Raw genomic sequence first — 21,159 nt, 5'->3', positions numbered from 1 at the left:
TCGCATTTTCACGCATTTCTTGAAATTATTGCTTTGCCTGTGCGACGACCACCGCAAATGGAAGAATTTGAAAAAGTATTGTCCTCAAAGAATTGTCGACCTTGGACTTGATTTTTAACGGTGTGCAGTGCAAGCGAGGAAGAAGGACCAAGCAGCAAGCACTGCATACATACCTCCGGTCTGCGTGGAAAACTAATAAAATTCTCATTATTCCCATTATCATCACAATGCTCAAAAATAAGAGACACAATAGATTTCTCTCTTTCTGCCTGTCATCCCTCTGCATTTTCTTTATTTAAATGCCCCCAACCCTACAAACTTCCGGCCGCACGGAGGCGAGAACAAGGAAAACGTGACAATACCAAAGGAAATAAAAGTCAAAGTTGGTATTATTTTCTTGGCCACTTTTTCTCTTCCTCGCTTTCTTGAAACTTGCTTATTGACATTTTGCTTAGTTTGCTCTTCTCCACATTTCACATTTTACGAGGCATTATTGTGGTTATTACAGTGCCGTCAATGTGTGACTAGTAGACGACGCATGTAAACTAGAACATCGAAATTAGCCACGTTTGTAAAACTTTATTATTGTGACCAAGAAATAGATTCTTAACGACGAATAGTACTAAATTTTTTTCAGTGGACATTCCTCAAATTCCGTGTGCACCCAGTGTGCTCATTAGCTCGCAGGAGGACAAGGGTTGCTTATTTATCTCTGCACAATTTGTTTCGCATATTATTGATGACTTTACACGACGAGACGCCAACGACGCGTGGGTTGTATGATTAGGAAATGATAATTTTCACCTTTTCTTCTTCCACAACAATTACCACCAAAGACCAATTATCCAATCGCTTCACCATACGTACATACATATGTAACATACGGTATGCTCATCACTGCACTCGCATTCCAATCAATATTGATAAGATGACGACCAAGAAATATTAATCAAGCAAGTTGTGGTGGAATTGGAATAATGCAAACATGCGCAAACTTGTGGTTTTATTATGGATGTCCTGCTACACAGTGAGGTGAGAGGAAACCACCCACCCACCCACGCCACACACCACTCGGCTCAAAACTTTACGTCTTTCTGGTGATTATGGCAAACCAGGTAAATAAACTGTGTGAGCCAATATCTCACACTTCTTCTCACCTTGTGATGCACCTCAAGAGAGAGAGAATCATAACCCTTTGCGTAGGCAGGGTCTTGCTAATTATCTCTGAAAACTAAGTGCACCAAGCAATCGGTCATGCTCGTATTTAGGATCATATGTCCACATTATCCTCCCCAAGGTTTTTAACAAAATCCTCTCAAACTCAACTTGCCGGATTTTTGGTGACCTGAAATTTTGCCATTTTTGCACGTTTTTTTCTCAATCTTTGTTTATGATTTAGGCATCACGAATGTACAAATCTGAATGACGACAAAACTGATAATGAAGAGTTCGCTAATGGTTGAGTAACAATGAAATGGTGTAAAATAAGACTACTTGAGAAGAGGCTTATCAGCCACATAGCGAGGTTTTTAGAGCTAAGAGTTCACCCTAAGGAGAGGACTCGTGGGAATGTGACTAGCTGTACTTGGAATAAGGAGAGGAAAGGGAAGCCACGTACCGGTTGTGGCAGTGCTGCTGATGGATTTCATTTCGACGCGAGCAAATATAAATCGCTATTAATCAACTCAATTTAACGCGGTGACACAATTACCACTGGGAATGGCTCACCCGTTGGAAAGGTGAGTTCTGATTGTGGCAAGAAGAATGCCGTGTGTGTGGTGAGGCTGCGAGCGTGACTTTCGACGCTCGCACCGATATTCACGAAGGATTTAGTAAGCAATCCTCCTTTGCTTGATTAATGATTTTGTCCAGTCTTATTGCCACAGACAGTGGCGAATGAAACGACCCAATAATCCCGTTCCCATGAATGAAATCGCCTCTATTTTTAACCACTTTAAGGAAAATATGGTGTCAATGGGTAATTATAATTGAAATTATAATTTACAGCTTCAATTATAATTTGTAACAATGCTGTCTACAGTAGTTCACAGATATGTGTGTACATATCGCAAAATCCGGTAGCTCAAAGTACTCATACTCGCAAAAAATTGACCTTTTTTTCACCTTCTCGAACCCTCCTAAAAGCAGAAGGTGCACGTAGTTTGCAACCCTTGAAGGAGAAATCTCTGCCGAGTAGTTGATACATCTTAATTAAGTACGAGACATGGAGCCAGCCGTTCCATTCGTCAACAAAAAGATGCCCTCATATCATCGCTATCATTATCATCATCACAACTCCACAAGCTCGAGAGTATAAGGCATACGTAGCGTTGAATAGTATGCAATTTACTTTTTTAAACTCCAACTTTTCAATATTTTACTGCCATTATTACACCATTCGTCCAGGCCACTCAAAATCTCGGCCAAGATTACTTACTCACTTGACCCGTGTGCCTATCTACCACTTCTGCAGGGCCTTGTACGTGCATATTCCGTAGTATTTCAGTGCTTCACTCATTGCCCTAAAAAGTTGCTTTAAAGCCACGATGTAAAGTAGAGCTGAATGCAACTCCACTTGTTCCCATGCCTGGGAGACTGCCGTTGAGGAGGCTGCAGGGTTTCTTTCCATCCACGGATGATCCAACCTGTAAGATAGGACTGAGATCCTCGGACTTTTTTATGGAGAAGAGCATTCAGTCATTTCTTTATTCACCAATTCCAATCTCTCATTGCTTAAATCGAAGCAGTCTCACATCAAAAGTTGCTTCAAAATTTTATCAAAATTGGAACCACTGCGAAGAGTAGTGTCTTAACTGGGGGAATAGTTTTTGAAAATTTCTCGTTAAGTGGCGTATAGTTTTTTTTAAATTTCTTAGCAGCATTATAATGGTTGCTCCTCATCGAATGTAATAAGAAGGCTGAGGATGCAACGAGCTATGCCACACAAACGTAGAACATAAGTACGCAGGCAGGCAGGTAGTTGAAGTTGCCTACTTGTGCTTGAGCCAAATGGATTGCATTTCATCGTTGGTGCATTGCATTGCTTGCATTGCTTCACTTTTTACTTTACGCTCAGGTGAGTCCACTCCACATTACTCATTCTTTTCTTCCTTGGATAACTTGCTCTCACCACGAGCACCTCCACAGTCAGCTTCTTACCTTGGACGGGAAAGCGTCATTGTCGCCCTGTCTTCTTCCTCCCCTTCAAAAGTCTCATCAGCACACCTTCGTCACGTCCTCCTCGGCTGCTGGAGCAGTCTCACTTTTTTCATGGATTCGACACAATTCTTCATAACTCCCGATAATCAGTTAACTTAATTATCTTTGTGCTCTTGGGCTGACTTGTTGCTTCTGTGTGTCGTGTGTCGTTTTTTTAATCCACTTATCCCAACGGAAGTGACAAAAACATTGAGTGATTTAATTTAAATGAGATTGAATCTTTTCGTGATTTGTGTCAAAAAATGTGAGAAATTTGTGACTCATTTTTACGGAATAACTTTTCAACTCGTGCTGGGGGAAGGATGCGGTGCAATAACTGCACACTTGCGTGCCGTGTTATGAAACAAGTCGTCGTCTCTGGAAGGGTTGTAAAACGCTATCATTATTCAGAGGAAGCTAACCGTTTTTGACGGGATTATAGCGAGGAGTGAGGCCTACTTTTCAGGCTTGTACTCCCACTACTCCACACACACACGATAATAAACAATAGTAATTTGTAGTGCTAAATCAAGGTTATGTATGCACGTGAATAAGAAGGAACGCGTCGTCAAATTACGGCAGTTTATTTGCCAACTTTTTGATAAAAGAAATTGACAAACATGAGGAATTTGAGATTGCTAAAGTAATTTTTATGCAACTACCACCATTTAACTTGATACGGTTTAATAAAATGAGTATAAGTGGATGAAGAAAGACATTTCTCTATCACAAATCCAAACAAGGGACAAATTTGTGTATAATAAACCTCAATGTTTTTTCCAAGAGGACTTTTACGCTGCCGCGTATGTAAATATCTCCTTGAGTGTGTGTCAGAGCCAGCGATAACAAGCGATCGCACTCAATGTAGTAAAGGACGACGCCACGAAATAAATAAAATCAAATGACACGATTAAACTTGACCGAAGAAGGTGTGCCCTGCTAAGAATACAAACAATTAGGCTAACAACTGAGCCATGCCGGATAATCGTTATATTATTGAAATTAAACTGCTAAAACTAACCAAGTCTTCTTCTTCTTCTTGATGATGAGTTTTGCTGTCGTGGGATGAATGACGAGGATGGCATTTGACTTTGATTCCTCCTCCTCCTCCTCCTCTTATTAAACTATGTAAATGGTCATCACAGCCTTCAAGAGTAATTTGTGATAATGTGATGCAAACTTGAAAATCAACAAGAATTTGGGTTACATTAAAAATATTTTTTAATATCGTCGACAGTTTTCCATTTATACCTAAAAAAGGGAGCGAGCAAAGTGTGCCAGGTTGCCAGGATAACTTAATTTTGAAGTTTTTATGCTTTAAGCGAGAAGAAGACGAGAAAAATTGGACTTTTTTTAATACCACCCGTAAATTCTCAAACTGGGTGGATTTAATAAGTTGTTGGAATTAGGGAAAATACGGATTTAGCTGTGCCGTACGGATCGAAATCAGTGCAGAATTCAGGTGGATAAAAAGGGGTGGAGGTGGACAGGCCAGCCACGAGAGAAGGACTCCCTGGAGAGCAGTTTCCATTTTAGTTCATCTCTTGTGTTCTCTTAAAACAACGGAACGAACGGGTCTCTGCAATTAATTTGAGAAATAAAACAGCATCAAAATGCACACACGGAGCAAAAAAAAAGAGTCGTGGGACGGGGTTTTTGATTGATTAAAAAATGTCTTGGTTGAAGGAAAGGAAATAAAAATCCAACTATTTAATCCAACATTTTTCCAACATACTTGACATCTCGGAGGACGATGCGATGTTTGGGATGATTGAAACTTTGACGGGTGGAATTTGACAGATTTTACGATGGTTTAAAAAATCTTGCTTGATTTTGGACAAAATCTTCAAATCAGTAGTTTCAGTTGTTCTTCGCTCAAGAAGAGATATGCGATAATTCTTTTTAGCGATTCTTCCTCTCCTTCTGACTCTCTTAACTTTTGAAACAATTCCTTAAAAACACATTCACATTATCTACGTTTTATTAGTGTAGGAGATAAACCGACAAGACGAAGAAGACGACAGGAAAATAAATACGATGAAAAAAATGTGGTTCTTCTAGTGCAGATTTCGACTGAATTTTACAATGATAGTTTCGTGAAGAAGTGAATTATTTATTATATTCGGAATGCTTCAATTGTGACAACCCAACCCATGAAATGATTTCAACAACATTTTTCTCCAATTGTTCAGTCTGCTAGCGCAATAACAACGTCAGCACAGAAGTCAGAACTGGTCGTCGGTGGAAGCAAAATTACTAAACCCACCATGTTTTTTAATCGGATCCGAAAAAGAATCTGGTAAGTGCAACCTCTTTAATAAACTTGTTCACCATTATGTATTCATTATGCAATCGAATCACCATAAAGTTTTAGAAAATGCATAAATTTCATTATAAATCAAGCACGAAAATTACGCGACGGGTTGGGTCTTCTGATTGCACGTAGTGAAGGAGGAACTAAACAAATAAAATAATGGGTAATCTGATTCGAAGCGAAACAATATAGCGTCTCTCCAAAATGGCAACAAGTCCGTCGTCACCATTCACTCAGAAAGACATCCATCATTTACAAATTACAATTGTTCACTTGGTGGTCAGTCGTCGTTTCACCCTGATTTAATCTCCACTCTGCTCAAATTTATTTAACACCAAGACATAGACTTGGGATTTGAGAGATCTGCTGGCTATTTAAGATCTATGCGGCCACTCCAAAATCCAAGCCAGAGAGACATTCACTCTCTTCAAGTCCTAATTGGGAATTAGCCACAGAGAGCTGGCATTTAGTTAATCATGTCGTTTCCTTGTCAGTCGGCAGGGCACGATGTTATCTTCCGAGTCCTCCTGGCTTAGGAGGATTTGGACTCAAAACATTGCGAGATAATGTGTCCCTCTTTTACGAGATTAGTTTGTTCCGAAATTATGAAACGTGAAGGACTATTGACTGCGGCACCTCCAAAAATAGGTATTCCTCCCAATAAACTAAACACTCCAGGCTTTGAATAAATAATCATATGCAGAAAAGTAATTGACGCAGTGGATGGATATGCATGTAGTTGATGACGCGTAAAGTAAGTCAAGCGTTTTTTTACTACTCAAATACTAATTGGATTCTTATGTTGTTACTTTTGGTCGAAAGGAAATGAAAATCTGTGGGATTGCATAACACCAATTGTTGCATTGCACAGTAAAGAAACTGATCGTAAGGAGAGAACCTTACGATAATTGTCCACCACAAATCAAGTCAAAAGTCAGAAGACTGATTGTCATTCGTTTGGTTGGAGCCATAGGATTTTGTTATTATCGTTACGATGATGATGGCCATCCAACCGTGTTGCTAATTTAATAAAGACTTGATAGAGGCCTCCTTATAGCTAATAACTAATCAATCATTAATACGAAGCACATGTATTGGCATGTCCCTGTACATACATGGGGCCATTACATGAGTAAAAAGGCACTGCAACTCTCCATCCAATCCAAATTCATCCAATAATAAATAAAGCCACCCTCGTAATTAATGAGCCTCTTTGCCGACTGATTTAATGGTGTCAATAAATTGTCACTCTTCTCTCAAGTCACAATTGAGATTCAGATTTGTTCACGAGTTAGTCTTTTGCTACCTACGCAACCGCTACTACATTGTTTGTGTATCGACTATTTTGCAATAATTTTAACCACAATCGGGCCCACACGTCTCTCAATCGAGTGGTCCTCGTAGGTTTTTGAAATAAGTGACATCAATCAGTTGGTCGATACTCTTTTTTTCTTAACTCGTCGTACCATCATTATCAGACGTCGTACATACAATTTATATCTGTAATGCGCTCCTCTTAACGGGACGATACTCATAATAAAGTAGATACGTATGTGCATGTAAGTTTTTAATGACCACCAGGCAGGATTTCTTGGTAAAATGTAAAAGTCACGTACGAAGGAATTATAAGGCTGCATTGATGAAGCTAATAAGTGCTCTTGATGCGGTCGTTCCAACGGCTCGAGTAGAAATCTTAATGGTGATCCATGCTCCACAATTACAATTACATAGTTCACTGCTGAATGGCTTAGCTCTGTACTGATTTAATGACTCATAACAGTTAAGAGGTCGTCGGGGTCAGGAGAGCAAGGGCAAAACTGCATGTGCTTGCATTTAGAAATGAATCTGGTGGTTGATTCCGCAAGAATAATAAGAGTGCAAACTCGTCCGGATGAAAAAAGACCATTCAACAGGCGAGTTGGTTGACAGAGAGGATCGAGTCGAGAGATGATGCAGTTGACATGATTGTGGGAAATTTGCAATTTTTGCTATCACAGGACGTGAATCAATAAACACGATTGGATGAAAAAAGCAGGTCACATTGTTTAGACTTGAGACCGAGGGTTACATAAGCCCCACAATAATGATTGGATTGCATAAGATTGAGATAATAAGGAGGAAAAATTGATTGACTTGTAGGAATCAATATTTCCTGTGTACCTGGCATGGCCCGTGATTGATCTTTGCTGTGCTTCTGCTGCTCCACTGATTGATTTCTTTATCCCGTATAAAGTTTTCCTCTCGTTATGCGTCTCCCCCGTCCTAATGGAATCCGATACGTCAATCCTCTGATCGCCAGAGTCAATTTCACTCAATTCCTCTCAATTCACGGATGGAGGCAACACAGCCACTGCCACTTCTCATCCACCATAATAATTCCCTCATAATGTGATTGATTGACTTACAGCACAGATTTATTAAGGCATGATTGGCACTTTGAATTGTATGCAACCGAATTTTTCTAGGGATTTATTTTGAAAAACCAATCATTCCCCATAATAATTCATACGTATGGATGGATATCTATCCATCTACAGCTAGTTCCACACAGTCGTTTGGTTACTACTTGTTATTTGAAACAGTGTTTTTCGTAAAAGTCGTAAAATCATGAATATTAGTAAAATTGGCCCGTTAAGCTCTCCACCCAGGAGTCGAGTCCATGATACAGATACGGACAGGCCGAGAGTAATAACCAGTTGATTTTAACGGCATCATTTGTTTGTTCTTTATGATGACATGATTTGCCCTGTTCACATTCAAAATATCGTAATTTGTTGCACCGTACATGCTTGTTCGGTTGGTTACTTGGCCTCCGTCAGCACTGCCTTTGGTTTCAGCCTGTGGTTTTCTGCAAATATTTAACATTTAACTGGACCAAAAAGTAACCAACGAAATCATTACACACTTTGCAATGACTTTGACCACTGTACAACATGTATTCATGATGATCTCATAAATTTTTATGAGTTTCCTTACATTTTTTATTTGAACATCTCCACCGTTGAAAAAAAAACCTGTCCATTCTTCTGCGGTGTATGTATGCATCGGGTTAAGTTCTGCTGTTTTCTTCCTAAATACTACTGCTATACGGATCCCATGATGTGGTAATTTCGAGGGCTATGAACGCGCAGCTTTCTTTTGTATACTTTTTTGAACTTGGGGGAAATTGGAATTATTTAAATCCTCTGCATTGAATCCCTTGGTTTTTGGTGACACAAGGCAGGCACGTTTACACGATTCCTTCCTCTTCAACCCCAAAAGTGGACAAAAGCCCCGAGGAGAAACAATCAGGATGGATCCACGGCTTAATTCCGACTCTTTAAAATTCTTTCACTTTGAAAAGCGTGGGTTGGGCAGGGCCCTTTGTGCTCTTGGTGTGTTTTGTTGTGACAGAGAGGAAATCTGGTTTAGGTTAACATCTTCATCCCCTCGTCATCATCGCTCCTCTCCTTTTGTTTCTTGGCAGGTGAGGAGCTCGTCCTTTAAAGAGCGAGGCGTTCACGTATTTCTGTATACGTCCTGATCTGTGCTCGTCTCACGTGAAAATTCTCACGTTACAGTAAATTAGGCAAACAAACAGAGACATAAATAAACGAGGAAAAAAAACAAGACAACCGAAACTATGTTGTACAGCAATTCTAACAATTTGTCTCGTTTCATTATATTCCTGTCGTCACTGGCTGTGCATGAAGGCAAGGCAGTGGCTCTAACACAATAATAAATAGTTTCCGTCACTTCCCTTCATTTAGTTTTCCTCTAGGACTCATTTCTTCATGTTTGTTGTGCTCAAATCTTAAAATCAATATATATGCGGAATAAAATTAGACGAGTTCTCATGATTGAGCAATGAGCCTCTTTACGACGACGAGGATGAGTCGGAGGAGCCAGCAGCAGATGAAATACTTGCATGCTTTTATTGTAGTGAGATTCTCATGAATAAGAATCCATGTGTGTGCAGTCGACGACGACGACGGTCCATATTCTTCCCACAGTCGACGAGATCATAGGAAAATGGAGTCGTTGTAATGTATTCACGTACGTACGTACGTAATACGGATTATATATATGCACCAAAATAGTAATAATAATACCACCAACGAACATGGCAAGTCGGGCTGCTGCAATTGTTGAGTTTTTATCTTATTTCCATTATTAAAAGAAGAAGAGGAGTCTGCTGGACTATTTGTTGTTGCTGGCTGCATAACTACGTATTTTTGGACAAATTTGGCTGGGAGAAGAAGGGATGAGACGTAGGCCTCGTATTTAGGAAGCGGAGGGTGGTTTGCATACTTGGGCGTTTAGACACTGCTTTTCTTGGCGTGGTATACCTGACTCCAACTCCAGCTCTTCTTCTGAGGGAAGGAAACGGAGAGGGAATTTTTACTGCTGAGTGCGACTCCACCCTGACTCACATCCCTGAAATAAAATACTTTTACGATTTCAAATTACCACGAGATAAACCACTTCAGAAGGGCAGAGTGAAAGAAGCGGATGTGGACTGGATTTGATGGTCATGCTAAAATTGGGCTTCTTGCAGGAGTCTCTCCCAACATCTCTCATCCACGACTGCATAAATTCCAAAATTTCTCATTAGCTCGTACTTCAAAAGAGCGTCAAGGTCGAGAAGTATTACGAAATTATCAAGTTTACCCCAGATTTTCGAGAAGGATCCCAGAATTTATGCCTCGCCAATAGCAAGTCCAAAGGGTCGGCTGGTCTCTAATGAGCATAAACGGAGCAATTAAGCACTCTTGTAATTAAAGAGATAATCCTTATTATTAAATTGTTTCGTTTAAAACAAACAAGGGGAATAATGAGGACCAGAAGGGTTGCATAATAACAGAATGACCAGGATTACAGGATAAAAGATTACAATTACAGCATCCATTTACCAGAAGAAGAAGAAAGCGGAACCCGTCCCGAGGAAAATGTGAGCCTCGAGCCTTTAAGGGTCAGAGGAGAGATGATCCATTCCATTCAAAAGCCGTCCGTCTCCACATACGACGTGCGAGTGGATATTACGCTTCTGCCTGTTTTGTGGTTGCCCATTGTTTGCAGCCTTCATTTTTTACGTGGAGCTCTTTGAGGAGTCAAATATAGATGAAATATGAGGTGAAGGTGATGAGAAGAGACCGCGTTGTGCTCTTGACCCAACAATGAGCAGCATCCCTTCATGGTTTCTGTCATTGTTGAAGCGCGTCATCTTTTCCTTTCTCGAAGCTCATGTCATGCTCAGCAGTTGCTTAATGACATGAAATCGAACCGAGATTTTTTATTGTTATGAGTGAAATACCGTATAAAATCCGACACTCTTCTCGTTCGGGGGTAGCTACACGACGGAGCATTGCTATGCATGGAATAATAACAATAATCGCGTCTTCTTCTGGACCTTCTGGACCAGTCATTGTTAAAGGAAATGTATAAATCTTGGTGTAAATGAGATAATGAAGGAGACACGCACCATGCGAGGAACAAGGAGGCAGGGCTGAGAGAGTCTGACCCGTGGCCTTAATAAAGGGCATAATGGACACAATGAATTTCAGATGAGTTCACTTTCCAACGCCGAGTATGCAGACAGGCATGAATGCTCGTGTGATTATGTTATGATTATTTCCAGCCTGCATGCCTTGGATCCTTTCCGTACCTACGAACACGCCAGCAACAAGTTTCTAAATTAAATCTGTGCCGTGGGCCAAGACAAAAACTTGCTGATGTTAATTCTCTCCCTGGACAAGAACCGACAGGATGAATATGGATGGACCCCAATTCTCTTCCTCGCGTCGAAACATATCCACAAAAGTCTATTCCTTCAATTTATTTAGCAGCAAGGAATTAATAGTTCATTCAGTTTTGGTGCACCAAAAATCTTTTTCTTACTTATATGTTTAAGCCCGTCAAAAAAGTAACATTGTAAGATTTGCGATCTGTGAGAAGTTCGTCCTTTGAAATTTCCCAATGAACGCAACTTCTTTAATTTAATTTATTAGTATTTATTCGACTCCAATAGATTGGCTTTGCTCGAATGAAAGATATCATGAAAAATTCAGCCAGAGAAGAGATCAAATTCTTCATTCTAGAAATCGCAGTTCAGTACTTTGAACCCCATCGTCATCATCATCACGCCACTAAATGTTGTCATCTATGTTGTCATCTCGTCGTGTGCTCGGGATTAAAATTTTTCCTAAGAATTAATCCGAAACCAATGAAAAGTCAACGAGATAAAAAAAATTGACTCGGGGCTTGTTTGAATTTATAATCTCGCCAGTTTGATAATAAGCTTTGAATTTAATCTTTCAGAGTGATTGTCAAACTCTCTTTTCATCCCTTTGATGACAAGCCAAACTAACCAAGTATAACGGAGGGAAATGAAAAAAATGCTATAAATCTAACACTCGAAACTGGTCAAAGTACACAAAAAATACGTCGCCGGCGTTATTGTTGGTTAATTTTATTATTTATTTACTGCTCTTTTGCACTGAATGATCCAGTTTTTTGTATTGGAATACAATTGTTTCGTTCTCGATTTAAGTGCCATTCTGGCCACATTCCCGACGCAGAAGAAGAAGAGATACCAAACTGGCAACCGTTTTCTCGGTCCGTCTGTTGTTGATTTTCAAGTTCAAAATCAGGTCCAGTGTCGAGTACATCTGCTGCTACTTACTTATCATTGTGGTCTATACACGCTTAAAAATCCACACAATTACTATGCACGTAAGACCTACAACTGCAATTACCACCGTGTTTTCTTTATTTACAACGCTACAATTTTCTTTCATCCAAATTTTGACATGGAAAACGATCCAGTTCTTGTAATTTTTCTTGGTCAACTTGTTTTCGAAAAGCATCTGTCTTTAGCACCTGTGAAACCACTGCTGACTTACCAACCCAGTCTCCCAGTTGCGCATCATGCCAAGTGGTGTCGTTATACAAAGCTATTGAGTTTGCATAAATAATTCTCCTTATTGAACGAAGGGGTTGAATAATCATTGTCCATAAATGAGTGCAGAAAACCCTTGGGCGCAATCAGTCTCACATTTATTATTGGACAACGGTTAATTCATCGCTAATAAATTCGTATCTCTTTCGTATGCAAAGTGGTAGCGTCGAAGGCGTCGGATATGATCCATTACGAGCTACTAATAATTCCGTGGGCGTATTTTGCAGTTACTTTATGCATGCTCTTCATTTTTAATTTGGCCTGTTCTGCACTCACTCACCTCTGTGATTAATCTGATTTATTTCCTTTTCTATCTTGACACATGAGGACTTGGCCAATCCTAATCTCTCCTCTGTGAATTACGATTGCGATATTTTGCGCTGAAAATGCTTCGCTAGTTTTATTGGAATAAAACCAAGGCACACTGTACTTGACCTCCCCCTGCCATGCCACCGCCGTGCGAGGTGCGAGGTGTACAAATGCACCCAGACCACGTAGCAACAATGGTAGCAATAAGAAAGATAAATGAGGATTACAATCAGATTAAGTGAGAAATTAGCGCAGAGGTGGAAAATCGATCAAGCTGCAATAATGGCATCATCCAAATCTTAGCAAGTCCGGAGGTAAATGACTGTCCGACTGGATGACCTTGTTTCCGATACTGCTTGATGAAACCATCCACGCCGTTTGCTCCTCCTGCCGCCGCTGCTGGTGCTGCTCTCGATAATCACGGTGAAGTGAAATGGAGACCACAATAATAACTTAAGTGGTTTGGTTTTCGAGATTATTATTTTATCCAAAGAACGTCAATCCGGTTCTTTTTTAGATTCAGCATCATATCATTTTGCCATCTGCTGCTGGGTTGTAATTCCTGTGCTGCTGCTGCTGTGGCGTCAAGTGAACAAAGTACGAGTCGCGAACATGATAGTCTTCAATTAATTCGCACGCTATGTACGAATTGATTTGTGAAATGGGCAACAATGTGATTCCGAGAGGTTTCACTCTCACTTAAATAGATTATATTTTCTTGTGTGATTCCTACATGCTCGGCCATTGTGAAGGCTCTCCACGTACTTTTGGGCTTCGTACGTCAGGGTTTCATCCGGTTGGTTGGCTGGGACTGAATGGGTTTCAATTCAGCGAGTAATTTTGGAGGAAAGAATGATAATTTACTGGGTTGTTTTGCATTTTCAAGCTTCAATTCACCCTTCCAAAAAAATCAATGAATATGCTAATTCTTCGCTTGATTAAGTTTAATTGAGACAGATGCTTGACTTCACATTCTGCTGCTGACTACTTTGCTTTCTTCCCATCATGAATATTCACTCGGCACATTGGAACTTCTTATGCGTGGCTGGCTGGTGAGTGCGATGGTTGAATGGAAGGAAATTTTTATTCAAGTCTCAATATCGCCACGTTGCATTACAGCATTGTTGTGGTTATTTTCTTTGACTTCGGATTGTACGAGTCGACATGACAGTGAGGAAAATAAGTGCACTAGTCATGCACAGGGACAGAGAGACGGCATTCTTCGAGAACGCCAATGTCGTGCTAAGTAGCTAAAAGTTCCACAAATGATAAAAATTGGAGAGGTGGAGGTGGGCGTGCCAACTCTCCCACAATTAGTCTGCACAGGTACATATGTACATGAGTATAATTTACCTGTGTTTGCACATTTATTTATATGGATCGAGTCGTAGTATGTGCATATTTATTTATAAAGGTGGTGACTGTGTATGTGGGTCGGTTTCAATTCCAAACAAAAAGTGACATTGGGAGCACAATAATATTTTCATTTTTTCTAGATCCACCATTCTGATTGAATATTATGTGTGGCTAACTCTGCGTTGCAACCAAGTGCAGCAACAGCAGTGCAGATTTGACTTGCTTGTATTTATTGCTTGCATTTTCCGCTAGGCATTGTTATACATTCCTGTTCCTTGTTGTGCAAAAGTGTCATTTTCGTATTATTGTTAGAGACAGGGGGTCAATCATTATTCTTCTATTTTGCGGCCGAGAGTGTAATAAATCATATCAGTCTTTGACGGCCTTTATTAATTGATAATTTCATGCGGATTTGGAGGAGGGTACCCTGAAAAACTAATATATTGCATGATTCTTCTTGGGTGAATATCAATCTATGCCGGACATCGTGGTCTTTATTGTGTGTTAAAATTGAAGAATTAGACACATTTTTGCACTTTCTTCAACTTTTGCGTCGAAATGACACACGATTTTATTGTTCTTTCTCATTGAGCCATCAGTTTGCGAGTACGTAACGTGAGTACCAATCATTTATTACGGATTTCATCGATATCTCATGTACCTCACCCTGTCGTTACCCTGCCTCCCAGATATTCCCACTTATTCGTCTGCTTATTCCTCTTGGCTGCGATTATTATACCGCGTTCAGCTCGGACCCAGTTCAACGCTCAATGTCAAACTTTTCTTTTATTCATCATAAAGAAAACCAATTTCTAAACCAATTGGTCATGGTTTGATACCTGGTTTGAGAGGAGCAGGCTGCTTTATCCACCAACTAGCACAAACTTGAATCCTTAATTGATTTCTGTTTCATTTGTAGTTTGCTGGCTAGGAATCTTTTACATAGTAAATTTTAAATCTTTTGGACTTGACTCCTCTCTTTTTGCAACGAGTATGATTGCTTCCACAATCTCGGGAACTTGATTAAATTTTTGATTAATTCCAAAAATTACGCGAGTATTTTCTCACAGGACTCATGGTGAAGCAATAACCGACCGAGGGTCAAATAATCAAGATAAATTATGGTCATTACTTGTCGGATAAGTTATTCGCATACATCTGCGAGGACCCATCTAAGAAGTGCAGGCATTCGTAAAAGTTGCAAAATGGAAGGTGTGTGGAACTCTTTTGAGACGGACCAAAGCAAACATTAATGGATTGCTTGGAAGAAGAACAATGGTGAAAAAGAGGATGATGATGGGGATTCGTCGTGGAAGACAAAAGACGAATATCTTGGATGACTGTGTTGACAACTTCTGTTGATAACTGACTCGTGTGTCATATATCTAAACGCTACTTTGTCCCGTTTAGTGCACGTAAATACATATTCATTTAAATAACTGCTACACGTCCGCTGTTACGTGGTTAGTTGGGTTAATTAAACAAATCGAAAGTAAACTAATCCTGTCAACTTGTGTACGCATTCACTCCGCAGTAACAGACTGGTCATAACAGTAAATCACTTTTCCTTTCATCCTTTCTGCGCATTTTTTTGCTGAAATGAAATATTGGTGACATTTCGGTGGTGCTGATGTGAGGGGAATGGTTCCCCAGAATAAATTACGATCTCAGTCGTCATCCCTCGCTCAGGTGCACCATTTCATACACACGGCATTTTTAGCTTGGAAAATGCACGCCAAAATTTTTATAGTCGTTTTATAACATTCCGTATGTGTGGGAATTTTAAAATTAAGCTTATTAAAATTAGCACCTCGAGTCCACATTGAAAATTTGAGGCTCGATGAAGCATAAATGCCGCCCAGGCTGAAACGGACAAAAAACTTTTACTGCTTCTTTGGCACAGTAACAATCATTTCGAAATTTAGTGGGTGTCATCCAAGTCTCCTTTATGGCCCAGGTTGGTGTGTTGGTTCCCCATTATTTTTAAAGATATTCATCACTCTATTACTCCCTGAAATATGGCTCCAACTTTATTCTCATGCAAATTCCAGACTCTTCTCTCTCCCAAGGATGAGAAGAAGAGTTCCTTAATTTTATTTATGGAGAACCTAAGAGAGCACAATGCTTACTAAATTAAATTTTGAGCAAAACCACCCAGGGCAATTTTGTGCATCTATTTATTTATCTATTATCGTCCCTCCTCACAAACACGTAGAATTGCTTGGGTGCTGCACATCGCCAAAGATTTGTGTCATGTTTTTCCCATTCTACTTTTATGGAGATTTTATTGCATGCATTTGTCGCAATGAGGACTTGAGTGCATGCTCCAGTCGATCCTAATGCTTTGTGACTCTCGTACATAATTTATTAATGTGTTGTTCAGCCAGACTGAGGTCGAGTCATTTCTTACGTAACGTGTAATCATGTGAACTCGTTCGTCTCATAAAAGCTGCACCAAAAAACAAAAAGTCTGAATCTTCGTCTTGATATTCTTCTCGTAATATCATTAAAATGAGCAGTTTTGAGACAGGTTTGGCTCACTGGTGGTTATCTCTCGGCTACTTTCGCTAAATGTGGAATAGTTATTGTGTGTAATCAGGATGGCATATTTTTGGGTAGGCTTGACACTATGGGGTAGGACCTGTTCAATAAAATGAAACAACACGTAACAAAAACTAGATAACAATGTAAATTTGGGTGCACTCTACGCAACCTGAGTACATACACCAGCAAGTCGTCGTCTACTTACTTGTTTTCTTGTCCATGATGAATGGATGGATGAATGGATAATCCGTTTAAAAAGCTGGTCAACTACTTTTCAAAGCTGTACACTCGTTGTTTAAAACAAAGTCCATAAACCTGTATCAAAGTGGGATCAAGAGCTGTAATAATTTTTAAGAATATAAAAAAATATGTCACGTCATTCATACAAAGTGTAGGAAATTTCTGAGAGGAGCTTTTAATATTTTTCGTGTTTGTTGTTTCCCAGTGTCACTTGTCACCTCTGATTTCTTATCGGTCGTCATTACGCAAAGCTTGTGCATTGCATATGTAACTAATCCAGAGTGAATTCACGCCATCCTCGTCGTCGCCCTCCTTGCCGAGAAATTCTTGGGATTCGTAAATAGAATCGCATTTAAAAACCCACACGATGCAGTAAATAAATACGAACACATGTGGGCTGCTTGGCGTGACGAAATGTTTCCAAGTTGGCTGACGGCACTTATTTTTTATTGCCATTGACACTTTTCAATTTCAATACACGCCGTGGTCCATCTCCAATTGAATCAGGATCTCTCTTTGTGCAGTGAAATTAGGAGGCGAAGAGATGGCAGTGTCCACCAGGCGGGGTGGGGTTGAGAGGTGGGAGGCTTGGGTGGAGGAGGGTGCTCACTTGGTCAGTATTATTCAAATCCAAATCAAATCACCAAATTTATTATTACAACGAGACGGATGGATCGGTATTCGTTTGGCCGGGAGGCATTTTTCCATCTCCAATTCCAGAGAGATTCTTATCATCCGTTGATCCTTTTTATACCGAGCTGCCTCATCCTCTGGAGAAGAATCTCTCAGTTTGGAAAGTGAGAGTGATCATCTTCCTTCCTGAGAGGAATTGACAGTTTCATTGTGAGCCCAATTTTATGATGTCCGTACGAAGCTCTGCAGTCATCGCCAAACGTGAGGAAATCTGTGAGGATGGCAGCGTCCACCGTCACTCCTCCACCTCCGCAGTTACACCACCCGAGTGACAAGGTGTAATAAATTGGATGATGGAATTAATGCAATATCACGATCCTCTCGATTCCACCTTTTCTTCAACTCTCGCAACTTATTACGCTGTATACTTTTGAGATTTCGACTCTTTCAATTTCCTCTCTCAATGACTCACAAAGCAGTCTTATCATCCCGTCGGTCGAGTGTATTACCATCGTCTCCTCATAAATTCGTCCTTTGACAATGAGTTTTTTGCAAAGATTTATAATTTGAAGTTTCAAATTTTTTTGAGACTGGCGAGACTGGAATTTAAGTAGTTCACCTGTTTTTTTTTCTTTTTTTTCTTTTACTCGAAGCATTTTAGAAGAATTGGGTTCATTTTCAAAATTGCAGGATGTCTGCGATTATATTTATGCTACTAAAAGTTCACTTAGATTTGACTCTTTGTCTTTACTTGTCATAGTGAAAAACTAAACTAAAATTGGATGTTCTCATGGATGTGAAATATGGCGGTTTCAAAAATCTTGCACTTGTCTCGCACTACTCGTTGTTTGAAATACATGCAGCGAGTGGCTGTGGCTGCGAGGTAGAAGCGGAAGGAAAAGTAGTAAAGAAATAATAAATTAGTTCCTTCTCTCACATTCCCCATGCACCAACCCATAATTTGTCTTAAAAGTATAAACAAACAGCGTCGCGATGATCCTGATTAGAAACACCGCTGTGTCATTAAATGTCGCAAATTGGGTCTGATTCGGATCTGATTTTCTGGCGAGATTGGCACATGAAATCCCTCAGCATATTTAGCAAACAATATCGCATGACTTTTGGTGGATAGCCTGAACATGTACTCGTACTCGTAACGGGTTCATATTTTCCACAGTTTTAATTGTTATCCCATCACTGTGAGGAATCCTATGCTCGAATAGGCATGACCGAGTTTTAGAATTATTTGCATTAGAATTCGAAAATATTAATTTTTCTAACACCACACAATACTGAATTTTTTTTCTTAAAACGGCTGACGAATCCTATCATGCAGAAGAATTATCACTTGGTGTCCTGTTATCTGGCGACTTGTTCTCATATAACTCACAAGCTGAGCGATGTGTGTGGGAGAAAAATAAGTGAACGTATCTTTCCTTTGTCTCATGTCCATTTCACAACACACATTTCAAAGCAAAGGACGACTAATCACTAAAGTAAACTAATTGTTGCTTGTCTCCAATTCCCTGCGCTGACATGAACACAACAACGAATTTGTTAAGATTTCTTAATTTACTTGTCAGGTTTCGTTTTCTGGTGACAAATGAGTGCACATCATTACAACAAATTTGCATCCAAGTAGTGGTCCCCATAGCAGATGGATGATTGATTTCCTCAGGAAATTTTGCACAGCCTGTTGTAGTTTTTTTTTGCAAAATTGTGTCTCACAATTCGCCACGTCTTATTAAAGATAACGATGCATATACATTAATGAAGATTAAGACGGGAGGTATTTATTTCGCACCATGCACGTCCCCACTGCCTGGGTGGTGGTGGGTCGTTCCTCTCCTTGAGGGTTCAGGTGCACATAATGGTCTCATAATCAGCGATAATGTAGGATCAAGATCAACGCGGCGTCGAGTAACGTTACCTTCCTTCGTCCGCGTCATAATAATAACAGCTCCGTGGGTTAGCTTTACTCCTTTAATTAATTGCACATCGTCCCAATCCACTTATTCTCACACCCAAGTCCAACTGGCGAATTTCGAAATTATCTGAAACAGACATCACACGGCATGGTCTGATTTAATTTGATTTCACGTCTTGTCTTGTTCATCACTTCATGTCATCCTCCCTCCTGTTGCCTCATATCGTGCAGAATTAATCCTAGTCACCAGCCCCATCAACGAACCATGCTGCTTGCTTGGTGGTGATGACGATGATGAAGATTTCGCCTTCATTAATATTTCTATCTATTCCTATGGACAATCGGTCGGACGTTGGTTGTAGTCCGAGTGCAACAATGACACTCTTGTTGCAACGATGATGTTACCTTCAAATAGTTTTTTTTCTTCTTACTACGTGACTGCGTGTTTGTGGTGATTTTGTGATTGACAAAATTATTATTGTCACCCCTTCGACAAGATCCGTCGTCCCATTATTGCTACGAGCTAAATGCAACGTCGGCTGTTTCACAAGCGAACAACAATAAGTTGTCCAACTCCTTATCGTAACAATAACAATAATTGTTGTAGGACGACTGAACACATAACACATTTCCCAAATTAGGCATTATTCTAATTACTCGTTATTTATTACGACGCATCAAATCCCAGCAACAGCTCATAAATCTCACACCATTTACGATCCTTTTAACCTCATTGATTTCTTGAATGGTATTTGTGGAATTGGACAAAATCATCGAGCTGGTGCAGCCTACGTGGTTCGTACCTACCCTCGAACAAAAAGTGTTTTGAGATGCAATTAGAATCCAAAGGAAGCATAATCACGGGTAAACGGAATGGACGAGATGCATACCTCTTGTGCTGTTTGACCAATAAGTTTCAATTGTCTTTACCACCCAACAACTCCCATCAAATCATTGGGAGAAGAATGCATCTCATTACCATTTGTTGCTCTCTCTGGTTGTTCTTAATGGTCCACTCGGTTCGTAGCAGGCAGGATGACCACAATTCGAAATAATTGAAATTGAATTCCACCCTCATCAGTGTAAAGTTCGTGTGGATTATTGTTATTGCTAATGAGCATGTCCATACTGGGCGTAAGTGGGCATCGGATGAAACGGAGACGACGCTTGAACCTATTCCAACGTCTGGGAATCCATCGGTTCGCATAAATCTGAATTTCCCTCATTCTATGGCCACGTATTTCTCCAAAAAGAGCTCGACACGTATGTATAATTGGATTCCGACAGGAATACATTGTTGTAAATTGTGAATTGCGTAATATGCATGAGGATCTGCAGCCGCCGCCCGCCTTCCTGCTCTCATTAAATGGCAAATACCTCGATTTCCTGTTATTATTCCTCACCTCACCTTCCAATAAAAATCATAATCAGAGAGAGCTGAGCAAGTTTTAACAAGAAGCATCAGAGACCGCGCCGACAAGGTCTGATTCAAGTTCACATCACGTAAGTATCAAAAACATAATGGAAATCAGGGGCTCGCAGCAGCAGCAGCAGCCGAGTGGATGAATGCTGCTTAAAACCATTCGAAATTTGAATATTGGCTACAATTACAAAAATTGCGGGTTTGCATACATAACTTACATGCACACACACACACACATTTGCAGGCTTGGGAAAGGTACTTTGTTTTAAGATACAAGA

General features: G+C 40.0%; 1 protein-coding gene across 1 annotated transcript in view; it reads left to right on the top strand.

Moving 5' to 3' along the window:
* The first annotated feature begins 4,007 nt into the window (after positions 1-4,007).
* LOC110847852 (protein Shroom) overlaps positions 4,008-21,159 on the top strand; it is a 150,277-nt gene continuing 133,125 nt past the window's right edge. The window contains exon 1 of the mRNA XM_035849878.1: positions 4,008-5,497. Coding sequence (XP_035705771.1) covers positions 5,466-5,497 — 32 coding nt within the window. The 5' untranslated portion in view covers positions 4,008-5,465. The remainder of the gene's footprint in view (positions 5,498-21,159) is intronic.

Source organism: Folsomia candida, unplaced genomic scaffold (genome assembly GCF_002217175.1).
Source record: "Folsomia candida strain VU population unplaced genomic scaffold, ASM221717v1 Fcan01_Sc003, whole genome shotgun sequence".
Classification (NCBI taxonomy): Eukaryota; Metazoa; Arthropoda; class Collembola; order Entomobryomorpha; family Isotomidae; genus Folsomia; species Folsomia candida.
The sequence above is the reverse complement of the archived record's forward strand: the minus strand, read 5'-3'. Positions and strand labels throughout refer to the sequence as shown.